This window comes from Nicotiana sylvestris, chromosome 9 (genome assembly GCF_000393655.2).
Source record: "Nicotiana sylvestris chromosome 9, ASM39365v2, whole genome shotgun sequence".
Classification (NCBI taxonomy): domain Eukaryota; kingdom Viridiplantae; phylum Streptophyta; class Magnoliopsida; order Solanales; family Solanaceae; genus Nicotiana; species Nicotiana sylvestris.
In genome coordinates this window covers 55,003,333-55,023,806 of record NC_091065.1, presented here as the reverse complement: position 1 = coordinate 55,023,806, position 20,474 = coordinate 55,003,333, and the positions used below count along the sequence as shown (strand labels likewise).

Below are 20,474 nucleotides of genomic sequence, written 5' to 3'. Positions count from 1 at the left end.
GAACTCATAAGGAAAAAAAGAGTCAACAACAATTGAAGAAAAGAAAAGAAGAAACAAGGATAAGAAAGAAAATAAGCACACAAGAAAAAGGAAGAAGAACAAAGGAGAACGAATCTCCTGCAAGCAAATCAGAATTAGATATGAAAATTGCAACAGCCAAGGATGGATCCCACGCCCTAAGGGCGAAACTTTGAGCTTTGCGCCAGTGGCACCAAGCAGTTATTTATTATTCTGGGTGCCACTTTGTTTATTTATCTATTTTCTATATATACATACATGCATGTACATACAACGTTTCGAGGTGCCACCCGTTCCTCCTTAGTAGATCCGCCCCTGCCTATGTGATTAAGTATAATACATAAGTTTGGAGTTCAAAAATTAAAGTCAATTTGAATTTAAAGAATGCAGCAACATTAAGTGGAATTGTTAGAAGAAACAAAAAGCCACATAGATCCCAGTGACTATATTCAGTACTTCAGGTCTTAGGTATTCAGTTCAAAAGTAGATGTCAAACGTGTGGTCTCTCTTTTAATTTTAACCCACAAAAAAAATCTGAAATTTCCAACTCCTCGAACGCCTCAGTTCAATTATAAATAGACTCTGATCTCCTTTAGTAGTAACCATTGAGAGCTGCTACAATTAGAAGTTCCAAATATTCTACTACCTTTAATAAACATGCATTTTCTCTCTCTTTTCTCAGCACTATTGATTTCTTGGTTCTTAGCCCTTTTTGTTGCTCACACATACAAAAGTAGAAACAGAGCTAGTACTGCAAAGAATAGTAGTATTGGGGCTCCTAAAGCTCCAGGTGCATGGCCATTCATTGGTCACCTCCATCTTCTTAGTGACCCGGTCCCAGCTTGTCGAACCCTCGGACTCATGGCTGATAAATATGGACCAATTTTTCAACTTCAGCTAGGAACCCATCCGGCTCTTGTTGTAAGCAGTTGGGAAATGGTTAAAGATTGCTTCACTACAAATGACAAAATATTTGCAAGTCGACCAAAAATGACACTAAGCAAGTACTTTTACAATGATGCTGTTTTTGCTTTGGCCCCTTATGGACCATATTGGCGTGAAATTCGCAAAATGGTGACTCTTGAACTCTTCACCAATAGCCGTCTTGAGAAACTGAAGCATGTCCGTGCATCAGAAGTTGATTGTTGTATTAAAGAATTGTACTCGTTCTGTAATAATAATAATAATTTCCCAACACAAGTGAACTTAAGTAGCTGGTTTGAGCACATAACGTGCAACATAATTATTAGAATGCTTGCTGGGAAGCGATTTTCGAGCAGTGTTAATGAACAGAGTGGAACAAAGGAAATGCAATTCAAAGAATCAATAAAGAAAGCGTTGTTTCTTGGTGGAACTTTCGTTGTTTCGGATGTAATTCCATCGCTTGAATGGATGGATATTGGTGGCCATATTAAAGCCATGAAGCAGACCTTTAATGAAGTTGATAGTGTATTTGATATCTGGTTAAAAGAACACATCCAGAAAAGAAAAGATTGTGAGAATAGTAATACTGGAGATGATCACCAATCTGATTTTATTGATGTGATGCTTTCAACTCTTCCAGAGGAAACCATGGTGTCTGGATACGATCGTGATGCCATTATCAAGGCAACGACATTGGTAAGTTGTTATTAATCGCTTCATCTCAATCTGTGTTCCACAATTTTATTTTTTAATTCTTTGATTTGAAAAATACCCTACTTCACATGCAAAATATTCCCTCGCGTGTGTTGTGCTTATAGCTAAATAAATGCAGAAAATAAGGATCCGTTTGGCCGTAGATTTTGCCAAAATATATTTGAGTTTTTTTTGGGCAAATACATGTTTGTTCATAAAATTTATTCATGCAAATTCCCAAAACACAAAACCCAAATCCCAAAACCAGCTCAAGAGTTGGTTTTGGCCCAAAATATTACTATTACATTTTTTTAAATTGTCCCAAACTTTTGTATTTTATAAAAGAGTCCACCATTTATTATTTTGTAACAATGCTGCTTCGCCTTCTCAATCATGATAGTGTGTTATGTAGTTTATTATAAAAATGATAATTTTGTCCTAAATTTATTTATGTTTAGGACTATGGTTTGCGATAATATAATAAATGTTATTGATGAAGGTACTGTTGGGTATTTGTGATAGTTTTAAAATTTGTGGGTATAAGTCATGTTTCATGTTTTTTCAAAAAAAAAAAAAAGTGAAATATGTTTGAAAACTCATGTCCAAACATATTTCTTCAAACCAAACTTTGACCAAATCAAATTTTTCAAAATAAATTTAGGAATCTATGCCAAACACTAGCTAAGAGTGATCAGACTTTTTAAATGGGAAAAATTATAACTTACGGTACTTTTCGAGTAATTTTTAAGAATATAATTTTGCCCTAGAAAGCAAATTAATCTATGTTAACATTATATTGAACACTGAGAAAACCGATTGTCAAAACCCTATGTACAACTAAATTATCAGAAAGAGGAAGTACTTTATATTCGTCACATATTTGATATTCAATGGGACACAACATCTAAATTAGATTTTGTTTTATATATTAAAACCACAGTGAGTGCTTAATGTGGTATCATTTATAAAGCATATTATCTTTCAATTTATTAAGATAGTGGAGTATTTTTCATTTCAAATCTCCAATTGTTTGGCTTATCGTCTTATTTACTTGTGAATTTGCTCAGATACTTATCATGACTGCATCAGAGAGCACTGCGGAGACATTAATATGGACACTTTCTCTGCTAATGAATGACCGTCGCATACTGAAGATAGCCCAAGATGAGCTAGATGAGCACGTAGGAAGAAACAGATGGGTTGAAGAATCCGACATGAAAAACCTGAAATATCTACAAGCCATAGTAAAAGAAACATTACGTTTGTACCCACCTGGTCCTTTGGCAGGACCTCGAGAGGCTATAGAAGACTGTTATGTTGGCAAGTATCATATTCGAAAAGGCACTCGTTTGATTGTCAATTTATGGAAACTTCAGCGCGACTCGAGTATTTGGGAGAATCCTAATGAGTTTCAACCAGAGAGATGGTTCTTGAAGGAACATATGAACATTAATTTTAGAGGACAGAGTTTTGAGTATATTCCCTTTAGCTCTGGCAGAAGAATGTGCCCTGGTTTGACGTTTGGCACACAAGTAGTGCATTTGACACTAGCAAGATTGCTTCATGGATTCAATATATCAATGCCAAGAGAGGAACCAGTAGATTTAAGTGAGGGGTTGGGCATTGCCTTGCCCAAAATGAAACCTCTTCAACCTCTTCTTACTCCCAGGCTGCCTATGGAACTCTATCAAAGTCTTTGAGCAAGTAAAGAAAACAAAGGATATGCAGTTCGAGTGTGATAATTAGTCAAATGACTAATGTATGCTTAATTAGCACTATCAAATAACTATAACGTGTGTTTTAAAAGGTTTAAGGTTCAAATGTCAAGAACCAAAATATTAATTAATGCTGGGAGAAGTTATTGATTCCTTACACTTAATAAAAAAAATTATGTTTTAAATTTACAAATATTTTACTCATAGTCTCGGTTAAAAACTGAATATGGATATACTTCCATTATCTTAACCATAGTTAAAAACCTGTTTTAGTTCATTCAATTTAGACTATTAGTGTTACAATGGACATGTGTCACATGTTTAAACATTTGCGCAAAATGAAGACAATAGATAATGGGAAACAGCCAAAATCCTTCAAATTATGTGATGAAACCATCATGGTTAAATACGTGAAAATATACAAAAAGATATGTTGCTGTCAAAAGGCAATCCCGTCATTATTTACCCGTAAAACGGTACAGATTGAATTTATAGCATAATTTATAGACAAGCAAATTAATTTGATCCAAAACTAACAAAATAGGAACAGAAATAAAATTAACAACTGAAATTAAAGGAGATGATAAGCCTAACTCAAAATTCAGTCTTTCCGAGGGCAAAAGTAAAAGCAATTGTTAAACTGTTTAAATTGCCCGTAACAAGATACAGATTAAAGTTTTTTTGTGCATAATGTTTCATGTCCCTACAATGGTTGTTAAATCTGCTATTTATAACTCTATTTAGAGGGACAAGATCCTAAAATCAAGCTCCTCTTGAATGAGAATAAAACCGCCATTGATGGGTGCATAACGATTTCTTTAAATGCATATATTCTCTGTAACAGCTACCAAATGAACGTTACCCGATGATAATGTGGCAAATCTTTGCTATCAGTTGTTCTATCTTATTCGGGACTTATTTGGCGCGGATCGCTAGCTGTTTGCAACCGGTTATAGATATTTGTTGACTCATATCCCATTTGTCTCCAATGCCACGTGTCACACCGTCATTCGCCCAATTGTTATGAATCAGTTTTACCCCATACAGATAGTCCCCCTACTTACCGGGAAGTAGATAAGAATTCCTTTCTTAGCGAGAAAGCTCTTGAGCGGTCTCTAACAATCGAAAGGATGCATGTCTTCCCACATTTAATAACCCGAACACGTGTTTCTCTGTGATCAGCAAGTATTTTCGCTGGTTTTTGAGGTAATCATGACCATGATTTTTGCCATCCATAACTTCTCAGCTGCTCATCATTTTTACTCTGTACCTTTACTATTTTCTCAACTCTTTCTCCTTCTCCGAATTTTCTTAGAACCTTTCTACAACACTCAACTTTCTCAGTAAGAACTTCTTCATTGATCTTTTACCACCATGTCTTCCTACACCCCTATCTCCAAAAACAGTAGCCTTCACTTCAGTGGAGGTCCAAAGAAAAACAAAACCAAAGAGGTCGATGTTGAGTCTGAACCTCCAACCGTAAATACCATCATTATACTTCACCTTAATACTGAGTCTGATCTCTAAGAGCAAAAAGCACTTGCAGATCCCACAAGTGGAGGTGTGGCATGTTCGTAGGTACCCCTCCTCCATTCGTCCTTCTAGCATCCATGTTGTGAGGAATGACTGTAACTACAACAATATTGAAATCTTCGCCCCAGATGGGGTAGAATGAGTTACTTACTCCAGAGCAAGGTTCATGTATATCTATACATATCCCTTCACTTTGGGTCCTTTTGGGATCGGATGAAGGACTTGACCCAATAATCTTGGAGTTCTGCCACCGGTATAGGTCTGTTTGGTATAGTAGGCCCATCTATGTGGTGAACGGTGGCTCGCCTTCGTCAGTTGTTCTCTAAGACTGAGGAAAGCCTGACTCTTGCATACATGATGAATATATTTACTCCCCCAAGATTTTTCGCGGGGGTGTGCTGAAACTTATGAAGCATTGTCACCACGCCCTTCTCACCGGTGTTGATGATGACAACAACCGTGGGTGGATGGAACGGTTTGTCGTCATTACTACTGGGGACATTATTCCATCCACAACGCTAGTTGTTCCCGAATCATGGAACCTTTTTTTCGTAAGTCTTCGTATATTTGTTTTCTTTTCTTCGTGCAAAAACTTTATCCTTAACTGACATTTTTTTTGTTCCAGCTACCCATTGGGAACCACTACGGGTTGAAGGAATGACCTAATAGGGCCAAAAAATATTGGATATCATTACTCCAAAAACTCGATGATGGAAAGAAATGGCTCCCAAATACGGGTGGAGAGCCAAGAACCATGCTAAGCAAAATTCTTCTTTCTTTCTTATATATGTAAACATCTTAAGAATAATTCACTTTGTTTTTTGCTTGCATAGGATTCCGAGGGGTTCTGTCGTGTGCCCCAATGTCGATGCTCTTGATGACCCTGAGGAAGCTGAGTAGGTATTGCAGAATGCCCTTAACTAGATCACGGCTCATGGATATGCTCGAGCCTCCGATAAGGATGCCTCATCTCAGAGTCCCCAGTCTAAAAGCAAGAAACCAAAGAGAAAGCAAACCTCCTCGATTGGGGCTCAGAAGAAGAGAGTTAGAAGCTCATCAACTGAACCGGTTCCAGTGGTTATTGATGATGAAGAAGGGGCTAATGATGAAGGGGCCCCTCTTCAAAGAAGAAAAAGGTCTTCATCATCTCAACCCGGTGCTCAACCGGTAGAGTTTCAAAATCCATCGTCAGAGGAAGTTCAGGCGCTCTAGGGGGAAATGGGTTTGGTTAAAAATGTTGATTCCTATTTTTCGATCCCTGCCGATGCTCCCAGTTTGAGGAGTTCGGCCCTTGACCTTTCTCTGTTACCGACTGCTGAGCCGACCACAACTTCCACCCCCTCCGTACCAACTGCCTCTTCGCCATCTATACCAATAACTTCCTATCCACCGACACTATTTGTCCCTTCTCCACTAGCACCGACTACTTTTTCTCCACTGGTATCGGCCGAACAAGCAGGGAATGCCATGTTCTCTCGACCACGGGAACTTGGGAAATAATTACTCAACACCTTCCCAAGATCCTCTTGGAAGGTGAAGCGCCACTCTTTTGGTTTCGGAAGAGTGCCATACTCTCTCCAAGCCGGTGGAGCTTGCCAATTACCTGAAGCTGCTGACTTCAGTAAAAGAGTGGAAGAAGATGGACTCCCGTTCGGGGGAGTGCCTCAAAAATAACATTATGCATTGCTCAGCGCAGGTAACAATCTCAATTTTTTCCACCTTCTTTCAATTTACATTTTGAAGTAATAACCTTGGTTTTATCCCTTCTTCAGGCCAACTTTCTTGCCTCCGAGGGCCTATAGAGGTTGATTCTGGACAAACAAGAGCTTGTTTCAGAACAAGACCAACTTTTGGCTGAGAGGAATCAGCTTGCTGAGTGCCTCCCGATGCTAGAGGCCAAAGTTGCTCAAATGGATGAGTTCGGGGCCCGACTGCAGTAGTCCGAGCAAGACATGATGGCTTATAGTCAAGAATCCACCTAGCTACACAAGAAGCTCAAGGAAGCGAAGGCTAAATGGGTCGAGCTTCACGAGTTATGACTGCTGCTACCGAGCATGAGTCTGCCTTCATGGAACAAGTTAACAACTTGGAGGCTGGTTATATGTTATCGAGGCCAACCCTGCACTACTATTGAGTAGTGAGAGAGGTCGAATCAGCTTTTACTCGATTAAGGTCGGGATCGATTTCCACAGGGAGCTAGATATTGGAGTCAGGTGTTTATCTAAAGTGGAGTTGTATATTTGCTACAAATTGCACTTCTACACATTTTTGGTTTTGATTATGATTCTAGTTTTATCAAATTACAATGCTCAATTAAACTAAAATAAGCTAAGGTTAAACTATTGCGAGTTGTTCAAATGATTAAAAGGCACTAGGGTAGTGACTTTCGCCTAGGTGGTCAATTGGCGGATACTTGAGTTTAAGGCATGATTGTCACATTTGGGGAGTATAATATAACCATTGCACGATTCTACTCACTCTATACCTCTCGGTAGTTCGAGTGATTTTCCCCGAATTGACTTTCTCAAGACCAATTGGGTATACAAATTTGCACAAGCAATCAAGGTTCAAGTCGGATATTACTATCTCTAGGTTTAACTCTTTAATTGGGGCTATCAATCTCTTGAGTACGCCCCAATTCCTTGTTGGAAAAATTCAGAGACTTAGGCTCTCTTTCTCAAGAAGAGCCAAAGTCAACTAAATATAAACTAGTGTTTGCAACCACTAATTCAGCAATTAAACATGAAATTAGTCCAAATATCAAACACACATAGACAATCAAGCATCAAAACACAAGACCCATCAATTACCCACACTAGGGTTGAGACACAACCCTAGCTTATGGGTCTAGCTACTCATAATTAGAGAAGAAAATAAAGAAATAGATGAAGAAAAACTCATATTAATTAATTGGTAAATTAAACTTGAAGATTCAACGTTGAAATGAAGCTAAAATTACTAAAAATAGGCAAAATAAACGAAGTCACGAGCACATCTCTGAGTGCAAACTATCTGATGACCTAAAAATGGGAAAAGAAGTTATTTATACTAAGCTGATAATTCTGGACAAAAATACCCCTACGGGGCTAATGCGGACCGCACAAAATCAAGTGCGGCCGCGGTGGCTTCTAGTGCGGTCCGCATGAAATGGAGCGGGGACCGCATTGGGCTTCAATCTTCAAACTGGCAACTCTAGGAACATTGGCTCTGCGGACTGCACTAAATCGAGTGCGGCCGCAGTGAATCCAATGCGGACCGCAGAAAATCCTTTGCGGCCGCATTGCCTTTTGTCCTGAGATGCACACACTCTGAACTTCACTTGTGCGGACAACATAGAATGGTGTGCGGCCGCACTTGCCCTGTTTGACTAAGCTTTGCCTTGTTTTGGTACTTGTGCATGTTTTACTCCCTTTTGAGCTGGTTTTTGACACCTTGTCACCTTGTTGATCAAACCTGCAATCAAGCACAACTTGTGAGCCTTTGGGACTATTTTGTACAGATTTCTAATCAAAACTTGAGCATGAATGAGTGTAAAATGCATTATAATTCCTAGTTATCAACTCCCCCAAACTTAAGCTTTTGCTTGTCCTCAAGCAAACAAAATAAGACCCACCACTTAAGAGAAAATCCAAGAAAATTCAGCTGTCCTAAAGTGACCTCGTCTAGCATCAATTAGGACTAACAATTTCCCTCAATACAAATGAATCATTAACAACATTTAATCTTTTAAACACCATGGATTAAGTGAAACACAAGAGAATCAAGAGTTGACTCTACACATCAAAGAACTCTTTCTATTACTTTGGTCATTGTGGAACCCAAACTCACACATCCTTAACTTTCCCTAAGCAAACCTCACCTTTAGGATAGTGACACTCAGAACGAGGTTAATGGAAACACACTCATCTCTCTCAAGGAAAAGTCACAAGTCTGGCTCTAAGTACCATATGCTTGCCCCTTATGTGAGTCACCACTAGTGTAAGTTTCATTCAACTCAAGATCATATAGGGCTTTTGTGGAGACATAGTGAAGGCTTTTGGTTTAGGGTAGGAAATGTTTGGTCTAAGTAGGTTTCATCTTCCCTTAAGCGCTTCTTTTTGGCACACATTCACTTGACTATTTAAGTCATTTCACTTCTTTCTAAGTGGTTAGAGAGACACACTGTCACTCTTTCTTGTTCATTTCAAATCTTTTCTCCTTTCTCAATTTTCCACACCTTTCATTCTTTGCTTTTTTTGAATCATTTTTATTCATTTCTACATTGAACATTCTTTTTGTCTTTTTGCTTTTCTTTCTTTTTCATTGCCTTTCCTTTTTTTCATTTTGTACCTTTTTACCACTTTGTTGCCATCCTCGTCTCTCCCCCCAAACTTATACTTTTGCCATGGGCTAAGGAAAGATCAGGTGCCAAGAGAGGGTATCTTTTAGAATGGGTAAAGGCTTGTATTATGGTTCTTGAAGGAAAAAGGTCTAAGGCTCAAAAGGGTTGACTAGGGATTTTTATCATTGGTGGGCTAATGAAGTGTTCAATCTATCATTTGGATCAAGGAGAGCCTATAATCATGTCTCAAGTCAAAATTCACTTATGATTTCGCCTCAACAAACATTCAGGGAAAGTTCTAGACCAATGGCTCGGGACTTGGACTTGCAATGCAAATTTCTCACCACACAAGCTATGGGATCGCTAAAGACACAGAGTTAGGGGCCCACAACAACCTTAGATAAGATTTGAGCATACAATGGTCCCGAAAAACTACTTGATGATTATCGGTCAACACAAGAGTCTCAAGGTCATGACTTTCACCATCCTAAACACAACATTTATTTTTTGACCATGAGATCAAAGGCAAATGTGCTAGGCCCAAGTGAAGCTTTGCTTGAGGCACCCTTAACCACTAACTACTAAAAAGCAAAGAGAAAAGAAAAACATACTCAAACCCTTAAGAAGGTAGTCATGCCATCCATCATCGGGAAGAGCCACCCAGTTTACACAAATTCCACCTTTGGAAAGAACCGTGGCATTAAGAAAACCAAAGGCTTATTGCAAAAATCCAAAACAAGAAGCTACGAACACAAATAAGAAGCTAAGAAAGAAAAAATTGGTGAAAGTAAAATGAATATTTACAAGAGGGGGGTTTAATCGAATATACAATAAGGTAGATGAATATATACAATGGAACATACTTTTATATACAGACCCAAGATAAGAAGTGAGAAAAATGTAATGAAGTGCTAAAATTATATAAATACCAAAGATGAAAAATAAAGAAAACATAAAATCTGTCAAATATATACATTCATCCAATCAAATCAAAGTAGGGCCTACCCCTCAAATGAAAGCTGGCATTGTCTTCAATGCCAACTAAGCAAAATAAGCACCAAAAATAAAAGGGAAGAGGATACAGAAACTCCTTATGGCCCGTCTATCTGTATGGGATCCTGACCGGTCCTTGGGTCCTCTGTAAGCTCGGGAACCTGAGACTGGCTCCCTATGACCTGCTGCTTTGTTGTTGGGACATGGACCTGGACCGAGTCCTGGGCTAACTCCTAGGGCTGGCTGGAGGACTCTCCTTGCGGGTCCTCCAACTGTATGACTACATCATCTGCATAGAGAATCACCCTCTTCTTCTTGGGAGGCCTCTCCGACTGCACTGGCTGGGGATGGCTGCTGGAACCGGGTCATCTAACAATAAATCTATGGGTGTTTAACGGGCTAACCGGGTTACGGACCCGTACGGGTTACGGTCCGGGCCAGTTCCGGGTTGGTTTTTAACGGTTTTAACGGGTTCGGGTTCAACCGGGTAAAAACTAAACCGTACAGGTTACGGGTTGAGAGGGCCGGGCCGGGTTTAGTGTAATTTTTTTTTTTTTGGAATTTTGTATAAATATTGTAATAAGTGCAATAAGTGCATTATAAAGTACTAACATAAAGAATACAAGGAAGATGTGTTTCCATGTGTTAATATATCTCCAAGTTCCTCGTCTTCTGGGCTATCAACATCTTCACGTCCTTGATTTCTTCGTTCCGATCTAATCCAATCTATGAAACATACTAAAACTTCCAAAGCATTGCTTCCCAATGAGTGGCGGGTGTCTCCAAGTTGTTGTCTTGCTTGGCTAAATGCGCTCTCCGATGCAACAGTAGAAATTGGTACATTCAGCACGTCCCGAGCCATAGCGAAAAGAACAGGAAATTGCTTTCCATTCTCATGCCACCATCCCAACGGTGAAAATTCCTTTGTGCGAGGCTCTTTTTGCTTCTGCAAGTAGAATTGAAGTTCATCAATGTTCCTGCTACTGGTTTGAGTGTTAGAAAATGTAGAAAAAATATTAAAACTATCAAGGCCTTCTTCATCATCCACAGTAGCAGAAGTGGTACAATGCATAGTTGGATTAACATTGCCTACATTAAGAGCAGCATCATCAATTACATTTGCATAATAATTATATAATTGTTGTAAATATTCATTTAGCTTGTTCATACAAGTATATAAATCTGGGGTTTCAGTTGGTCCAATCTCCATATAAGTATATAAAGCATTCATTAATTGGTGACAATCAGACATCTTAATAGAAGGATTTAAAACATCACCAATTAAGTAAATCGGAGGAATTGGAAAGAAATATTTTTTGAATTTTGCTTGCATTTTTTCAACAACATCCCTATATTTTTCTTTCTTCTTAAATTCAAAGAGTAGAAAAGAAATTTCAGCTATATGTACTAAAGCCATAGTAACAGTAGGGTAATATGCTCCATAAAACTCAACAGTAGTTGTATACAATTTATGTAAAAATTTAACAACATCATTAATGACCTCCCAAGTACCACTTGTTAGCATACGGGTTGAATCAGTACAATGCGCATTAGCAACTTCAGTTATTGGAAATCTATATTTGTAGCAACATTTTAAAAATATATATGTATAATTCCATCTAGTAACAATTTTGTCTGGCATGAATCTGGGTTTAAGGTTATACTGGATATACTTATTCTTAAATTCCTTTATTCTAGATTGTCTATTATTTCCTTGAATAACACCAATTGCTCTTCTAACATGAGTAATCTCAGTCGAAAATAAATCAAGTCCACTTTTAACAATAAATTATAAACATGACATACACACCTAACATGAAAAATTTCCTCAAGAGGCGGTTGCAAATGCAGTTTTAATATTGAAATTGCGGCATTATTGTTAGAAGCATTATCAAAAGACATACACAATACCTTTTGCTTGAGATTATAAAATTCAACAACTTCACAAATAGTACTACTTATAAGCGTAGCAGTATGACTCTGATCTTCATCATATCTAAAAGCGATAATACGTTTTTGCATACAAGTAGTATCATCTATCCAATGACATGTAATTATCAAATAATCATTTCCATTAACAGCATGGCCAATATCAGAAGTTAGAGAAACTCTACAAGGAAGGTGACTAAACAAATAACGTATGTATGTTTGATATTGTCCATGAAGTCTAAATATATCAGCTCTACAAGTACTTCTAGGGATACCTTTAAATAAAGGATTGTAAATCCTTTGAATATACATAATAAGATATGATGAAGAAACAAAAGAAAAAGGTAGACAACCCAAAGCAATCATTTTTGCTAACTCCTCACGATTCTTCATTTTATCATATTTCACTAGACCTCCAGTAGTAGGATTAAGAGTTGTTTGATTTCCATCACCATCAGCGCCCCATTCTATGGGATGCTCAGTTCTCATATGTCTACTAAGCGTCCCAGTCCCCCCTAAATTTCCTCCAGTCAAATGTTTAAAATCACCTCTACAAAGTTTGCATTTAACTCTATTAGTACCTTCTATTATTTCAAAAAAATTCAAAACCTTACTTCTTTTTCTACAATTAGTAGTCGGAGCCACAGGTGGTCTACTTCTAGTGCCACTACCAACACCCTTTGTAGCAACCCCAATACTACCAACTCCAACACTAGTAGGTGTAGCTGATATCTCATCTTCCATTCCTATTTCATTATCTTCTATTCCAAAATGTTCTTGTAATTGTTCATAATCTATATCTAAATTATCATTAGGCGATGATTCGGAAACATGTGTAAATGATAATGGGTTATTACTATTCCTACCAGATGCTGAAGGACTATCTCTTTTTTTATTTCCCCTACTAGTAACTATTTTACACGCTCTTTTAGCAGCATTAAACATATTGTAAAAATTAAAGTATAAACTAAAATTAAATATGCAATTAAAATAGTAAATAAGATAAAGAGTTGGAGGGAGTGCACCGAATTCGCCAATAAATTGAGCACTTGATTAGGCAATCCCGAGGTTACCATGAACAAATGTCAAGCAAGTATTTCAATTTTGAACTTCAATTGTTCAAACTTCAAACTTCAAATTTCGAATGACAAAAACGATAAATTAAATTCAAGAAAAGAGAGCCAAATAAAATTAGATTGAAGACTTGAATTCTTGCAAATTGGAGAATGAGAGAATGAGAAAAATTGAGATTGAGAAATGAGTAATGAGTGAAGAAATAAAGAGGGGGGGTATTTATAGTTTTAGAGAAGGTTAGTTTTGTAAATTAAAAAAGGGTTAAAAATTTAAAAAAAAGGCTATTTGTGCAATTTTTCCATTGGCCAACGGACCAAAACATGGTCTGACCGTTGCCAACGGTCTGTGGGGCCCACATGTCAGAAAAATAAAAAAAACAAAAAAAACTAGCCGTTTGAACTGGGCCGGTCCGGGCCGGTTAACCTGGTAAGAGTTACTGTTCACTCTACCGGGTTCAACCGGTTCCGATTACCCATTTGGGCCAGATGAACCGCGCAAACTCCCCTACCCAGCCCAACCCAGCCCCCTATTACCGGTCTGGGTTGGTTCTGGGTTATACCGGTCTGGGCCGGTCCGGAACCGGTCCAACCCAGCCCGTTTAACACCCTTAAATAAATCCAAAGGCAGGTGATCTACCTTCAACCTGTCAACCGCAACTCCTTCACGGACTCCTTGGAAGCCCGCATCTTCCTCATCTTCTTGGCCTCCCTAGCAAGCTCCTTGAAAGCTTTCCCATGAGAATCCACAGCATCCGTAAGAACTTTTTGAGTGTCAAAGATTTTCTTCTGGTTGTCCAGAATATCCTTGAGGGCGTCCTCAATAGACTGTGGGATCTGTGGAGGCGGAGGTGCCGACTGAGCTGCCACTATAGAAGTAAGGACAGACAACTTAGAGGAAGTTGTCTACATCTAGCTGTTGATGCTGAGAAAGGCCTTGCTCAGACGGTGGGCCGTCACTGGGTAGGCCAGGGTGGAGGGTATGTCTGGAACTGCTGAAGTGGATGGACCAGGGGGCATGTACACTGGGGTGAACGAAGGCTGAGTAGGAGCCACTACCACTACTGTCTCTTCAGACTGGCCAGTTGCAGCAGTGGTTGTTCCCTTGTAGTTCTTACTTTTAGGGTTGTCATCACCCTACATGTTGTACCATGAGAACGGGGACTTTGCTTTCACTTTGATATCAAATGGCAGTTTTTCTACCTTTAGGTCCTTGAAGTACATGGTTAAGAAGCTTGGGAAGGGGTAGTTTCTGTCACATTCAATGACTACCTGCGTAATCACCCGAGACATCACATTTTCAACGTTAATCGGGTACCCCGCCATAATTGATGCTACCAGTACTGTCTGGTGAAGAGGGAGTGAGTTGTCATGGGTAGTGGGGTCTAGTCTGATGCACACAAATGTTTCCCACTCCTTAGCCTCGAAATTCAAAATCCTCCTTAAGATCTTCACTCCCGTATTCAACCAATCGGGGGTGGTACCTGGGATTGCCAGATATTGTGCCAACCAAGGACGGACCTCCTCACCTAATTCCATCTTTTCCAGATACGGTGTTTCATCCTCTTCATCGAAACCCAAGTAGTCATTTATTTCTTTCCCATCAAATAGTACTTTAAAATTCCGCACCTTGGTCACTTTGGTGCCCTTTTTGATGTGGGCAACATTGGTGTAGAATTCCTTGACCATGTGCTCATTCGCATCCTCACAGGTGTTTAAGAATTACTCCCAGCCCACTCTCTCTCTAAACTGCCTTCTCACATTGGGGTTTTGAGGCAAGAGGTCTCTATCCACAAAACTCCGCTACGAAATCAATTTCCTCACAGGCCACCGTTCTCTGAACTTATGATAGGCCACCTCACCTACAAAACGATCTTGCCACACCTCCGGGTTTCTAGTTCGTTCTACCACGCCAACCTGGGGCTCACCACCTTTTCCTATTGCCTATTTTTCTCCTTCTGCACCTTCTCCGGATAATAAAGCTGTGGGAGAGGTGGAGTATTCCTTTCCACTACCGACAGCTGAGCCCTCAGACGACTCAGAAGATACACGTACTGAAGCTTGGGTAGTGGGGGAAGGTGGAGGAGTGTCTCTCAGTCTGTTTCTTTTTGGCCAGTCAGCAATGTACTCTGGCACTGAATCTGATGAAGCCTCCCAAGAGGGCTCGTACTCACTCCCCAACTGATCAATAACCCTATCAGCAGCTCTAATGAGTTTCCTTGTGTTTTTTATGTTTTGTTGGGCTTGGGGTGTCAACTTTAGCATCTTTTGTTTCCCACCCCCGGAGGACTCTCCTCTACCTGCTTGTTTAGCACTCTTACCTCTTTGTTTCACCATTGTCTGCAAACAACATTCATTAGATTTGTTAGTATCCAGGAAAAACATTGCAATTACAGTTGCAGAAAAATGATGCAGACATTGTCACTTGCTGCAGAGTGCGGACCACACAAAATGTAGTGCGGCCGCACAGAGGCCAATGCAGACTGTACAAAATGTCACCGCGGTGTGCACAGAGGTGGGGTTTAGACTACCCACTCTCTGAATAAATGCATCGTGCACCGCATAGAATGGCAATGCGGTCCGCATTGAGGCATCGCAGACCGCACAAAATGCAATGCGGTCGCGGTCCATAAGGATCAAGTTTCAGAACATTCTTCAATGTGGTACGCACAAAATGCCATTGTGGACTGCATAGGGGCACCACGGATCACATGATTTCCACAACGGTCCGCACTGAGTATCCATTAGTAGCACTAACTTAGGGTTCATGATTTAATTGCTTTTAGTCCAGATTTTCACTAATTAAAGAGTCCCTAAGTGTTTGCCCAATTTTTTAACTACTTAATCCTAATTTAAACAACAAATGAACTAACCTAAGCTACCAATCCAAAAGAAATACGGGAAAAATTAGAAAAAAAGCTACAAAAACAAAAATTTAATGAAAATAATAAAATTAAACAACTGAAAAGAAGTAAAAGTTACCAGTTGTGAGAAGTATTGATGATTAATCGAGACTGTGCAGATGAATTCGTGCAATTTTGGTGATGAACAATGATTTTTAGGGCTTTTAGAGCAAAAATGATCGAAAAGTTCAAATAGTGGGCCTCAGGTACTATTTATAGAAAATGTCCTGGGGCCCAGCTTACCTACCCACCGCGGACCGTACAAAATGCAGTATTGTACAAGTTTGTGAAAGGCAACCATTGCGGTCCGTACAAAATACCACTGCGGTCGCAATGGTCCACCGCTGACCGCATAAAATGTAATGCGGCCGCGGTGGCAAACTTCAGAGAGTCGGTTATTTTGTCCATCATCAATGCGGTCCACACTGATTTGTGTAAGTTCTTTGCAGCCGCACAAAATGTATTGCGGTCCGCATTGCAAACTTTAGAGACTTGAACAATTTTTTCCACTTTGTCCTGCACTGCATCAACACAATCCTATAGCATCTCACAACCAGTTAGTCCAAAAATAAATCCTATACTACAATGAAAATTACAGAAAAATAAGAAGAACATATGGGTTGCCTCCCAAGAAGCGCCTGATTTAACATCGGGGCACGATGCAGGTTACCATCAAATCATTGGAGATGAAGAAGTGCCACCATATGGCTGTCATCAATTTTTCCCAAGTAGTGCTTGACCCTATGCCCATTTACTTTGAAAACTTTCCCATTTTTGTTCTTTTAATCAAGTGCACCAAACGGGGTCACACACACCACTTCAAAAGGTCCACTCCATTTTGACTTAAGCTTTCCTGGAAATAGACGTAACCGAGAGTTGAACAAGAGAACTAAATCACCCACTTTGAACTCCTTGTTACGAGCATATTTATCATGAGGGTACTTCATATTGTCCTTATACAAGGACGAACTGGAGTAGGCATGGAATCGGAATTTATCTAGTTCATTAAGCTGCTCCACACGAAGATTGGCTGCATTATCTTATTCAAGATTTAGCTTCCTCAAAGCCCATATGGCCTTGTGCTCTAACTCAATCGGTAGATGGGAAGCTTTCCCAAACACCAACCGATAAGGTGACATACCAATCGGAGTCTTGTAAGCACTTCTATAAGCCCATAGAGCACCATCCAACTTCTTTGACCAATCGGTCCTATTTGCATTGACCGTCTTTGACAATATACTCTTGATTTCCCTGTTTGAGACTTCCACTTGACCACTTGCTTGAGGATGATAGGGACTAAAAACTTTGTGATTGACACCATACTTTGCAAGCAAAATGTCAAAAACTCTATTGCAAAAATGAGACCCCCATCACTTATGATTGCACGAAGAGTACCAAACCTTGTAAAAATGTTTTTCTTGAGAAATGCAACAACACTCCGGGCCTCAGTGTTGGGCAAAGCCACGGCTTCAACCCACTTTGAAACATAGTTCACCGCCACAAGAATGTATGTGTTCCCACACGAGCTAACAAACGGGCCCATAAAATCAATGCCCCATACATCAAAATTATCAACCGCAAGAATGGTATTGAGAGGCATCTCATCTTTCTTCGAAATTCCACCCGCTCTTTGACATTCATCACACCTCTTCACTAGTTCACTTGCATCTTTGTACAAGGTTGGCCAATAAAACCCACAACTAAGAACTTTGGAAGTCGTCCTCGCCCCGCCATGATGGCCACTATAGGGAGAGGAATGACAGGCCTCCAAGATACTCAATTGCTCTTCCTCCAGGACACACCTTCAGATCACAGCATCCGTGCAAATCTTGAACAAGTACAGTTCTTCCTAGTAGAAATCCAAACTATCCCGCTTGAGCTTCTTCCTTTGGTTAGAAGAGAGCTCACACGGGATTATACCAGTCACACGGAAATTAGCAACATCCGAAAACCATGGCATACCATTCATCGACACCGAAAGGAGTTGTTCGTCGGGAAATGAATCATTGATCTCTAGGCCATCACGAGGCCTCCCCTCCTCCTCCAAGCGGGACAGGTGGTCCGTACTTGGTTCTCACTACCCTTTTGGTCCACAATCTCCAAATCAAACTCTTGAAGTAACAAGACCCATTGCATCAGTCTAGATTTGGAATCCTTCTTCATCATCAAGTATCTGAGTGCAACATGGTCGGTATGGATTATGACATTGGCACCCATGAGATACGGCCGAAATTTTTCCATTGCGAACACAATAGCCAAAAGTTCTTTCTCGGTCACCGTGTAGTTCACTTGAGCAACATTCATTGTCTTGCTCGCATAGTACCTCGGATGAAACATTTTGTTCACTCTTTGACCCAAAACAGCTCCAACCGCAACATCGCTCGCATCACACATGAGCTCAAAGGGCAATCTCCAATTAGGTGTGGTAATGATAGGAGTGGTGATCAACTTATGCTTGAGAAGTTCAAAGGCTTGCATACATTTGTCATCAAACATGAACTTAACATCTTTTTCCAACAACTTGCATAAAGGATTTACTACCTTCATAATGTCTTTGATAAATATCCGATAGAACCCCGCATGCCCAAAAAAACTTCGAACTCCCTTGACAGATGTAGGGGAGGGAGCCTTGAAATCACATCAATTTTTGCTTTGTCTACCTCAATACCATGTTTCGAAATTTTATGCCCAAGAACTATGCCCTCTTCCACCATAAAGTGGCATTTTTCCTAATTGAGAACAAGATTGGTTTCTTCGCAACGGGCCAAAACTCTATCAAAATTCTTCAAGCACTCATCAAATGAATCTCCCACAAACTAAAGTCGTCCATGAACACTTCCAAAATGTCTTCCACCATATCGGTGAAAATGACCATCATACACCGCTGGAATGTAGCCGATGCATTACATAACCCAAAAGGCATCCTAGAAAAGGCAAAGGTGCCATATGGACAAGTGAAAGTGGTCTTCTCCTGATCTTCCGGAGCAATCAAGATTTGGTTGTACCTAGAATACCCATCCAAGAAGTAGTAGAAGGCACGCCCAGCAAGTCGGTCTAACACCTGATCAAGAAAAGGCAAAGGAAAGTGATCCTTGCGGGTCACTTTAGTCAACTTGTGGTAGTCCATACATACCCTCCAGCCGGTGACGGTTCTGATAGAAATCAACTCATTTTGGAAATTTACAACCACGGTCATGCCACCCTTCTTCGGTACACATTGCACCGGCGAAGTCCAAGAGCTATCAGAGATGGGGTACACAACCCTTGCATCCAACCACTTGATCACCCCCTTTTTCAAAACTTATTGCATTGCCTCGTTCAACCTCCTTTGATGTTCCAAGGAAGACTTTGAATCATCTTCCAGAATAATCTTGTGCATACAAAATGTGGGGATTATCCCCCGAATATCAACTAGAGTTCATCCAATTGCCTTTTTCCGCTTTTGAAGCACGGCCAATGTGGCATCAACCTGCATGTTAGTAGGACAAGAGGAAAATATAATTGGCAAAGTAGTACTAGGGCCTAAGAACTCATACCTGACGTATAGAGGCAGTGGTTTCAACTCCAACACAGGAGGCTCCTCACTTGAAGGTTTTGTTGGTGGAGTCTTCCTATTCTCGAGATCCAAAGAGAGTTTTCTAGGCTCATAAGAGTACGAGCCCATTCCATGTAACGCATTCACACACTCCACTCGGAGCTCATAATCATTGACATCAAAATTCAACAATACGGCCTCCAAAGGGTCCTCCACATTGATCATTGCACTGGTGTCATCAACTATCACTACTGTGACAAGGTCCACAAAAGAGCACACCTCGGTTCTGTTGGGCTGCTTCATTGACTTGCACACATGAAAGACCATTTTTTCATCACCCACCCTGAAGGTGAGTTCCCCTGCTTCCACATCAACTAAGGCCTTCCCCGTAGCAAGGAAAGGTCTCCACAATATGATAGTAACTTCATAATCCACCTCGTAATCCAAGATCATAAAGTTAGTTGGCAAGATAAATTTGTCCACCCGGATAAGCACATCATCAATAATACCCAACGGTCTCTTCATCGTTCTATCCGCCATTTGTAATCTCATGGAAGTCGGTCTCGGTTGCCCAATACCCAAAGTCTTAAAAATTGAGTAGGGCATCAAATTGATACTAGCCCCTAAATCACATAGAGCCTTAGCAAAATCCGCACTCCCAATGGTGCAAGGAATGGTGAAAGCGTCGGGATCTTCAACTTTCGGGGCCATTGAATGCACTATTGCACTAACTTGGTGAGTCATCTTTATAGTTTCACAATCCATAGACCGCTTCTTTATCACCAAGTCCTTTATGAATTTAGCATAGCCCGACATTTGTTCAAGAGCCTCCACCAAAGG

The 20,474-nt window shown here is 40.1% G+C and overlaps 2 protein-coding genes across 2 annotated transcripts; both read left to right on the top strand.

Annotated features, from left to right (window-relative positions):
* Nucleotides 1-675: 675 nt before the first annotated feature.
* LOC138877596 (xanthotoxin 5-hydroxylase CYP82C4-like) lies at nucleotides 676-1,564 on the top strand. The gene is made up of 2 exons (XM_070157220.1): nucleotides 676-1,389; nucleotides 1,490-1,564. Exons 1-2 carry the CDS (start codon nucleotides 676-678, stop codon nucleotides 1,562-1,564), a joined length of 789 nt encoding a protein of 262 aa, XP_070013321.1.
* Nucleotides 1,565-2,765: 1,201 nt separating this feature from the next.
* LOC104229803 (cytochrome P450 82E3-like) lies at nucleotides 2,766-3,335 on the top strand. Its single transcript, XM_009782509.2, has one exon. The coding sequence runs from the start codon at nucleotides 2,766-2,768 to the stop codon at nucleotides 3,333-3,335; it is 570 nt and encodes a 189-aa protein (XP_009780811.2).
* Nucleotides 3,336-20,474: the final 17,139 nt, after the last annotated feature.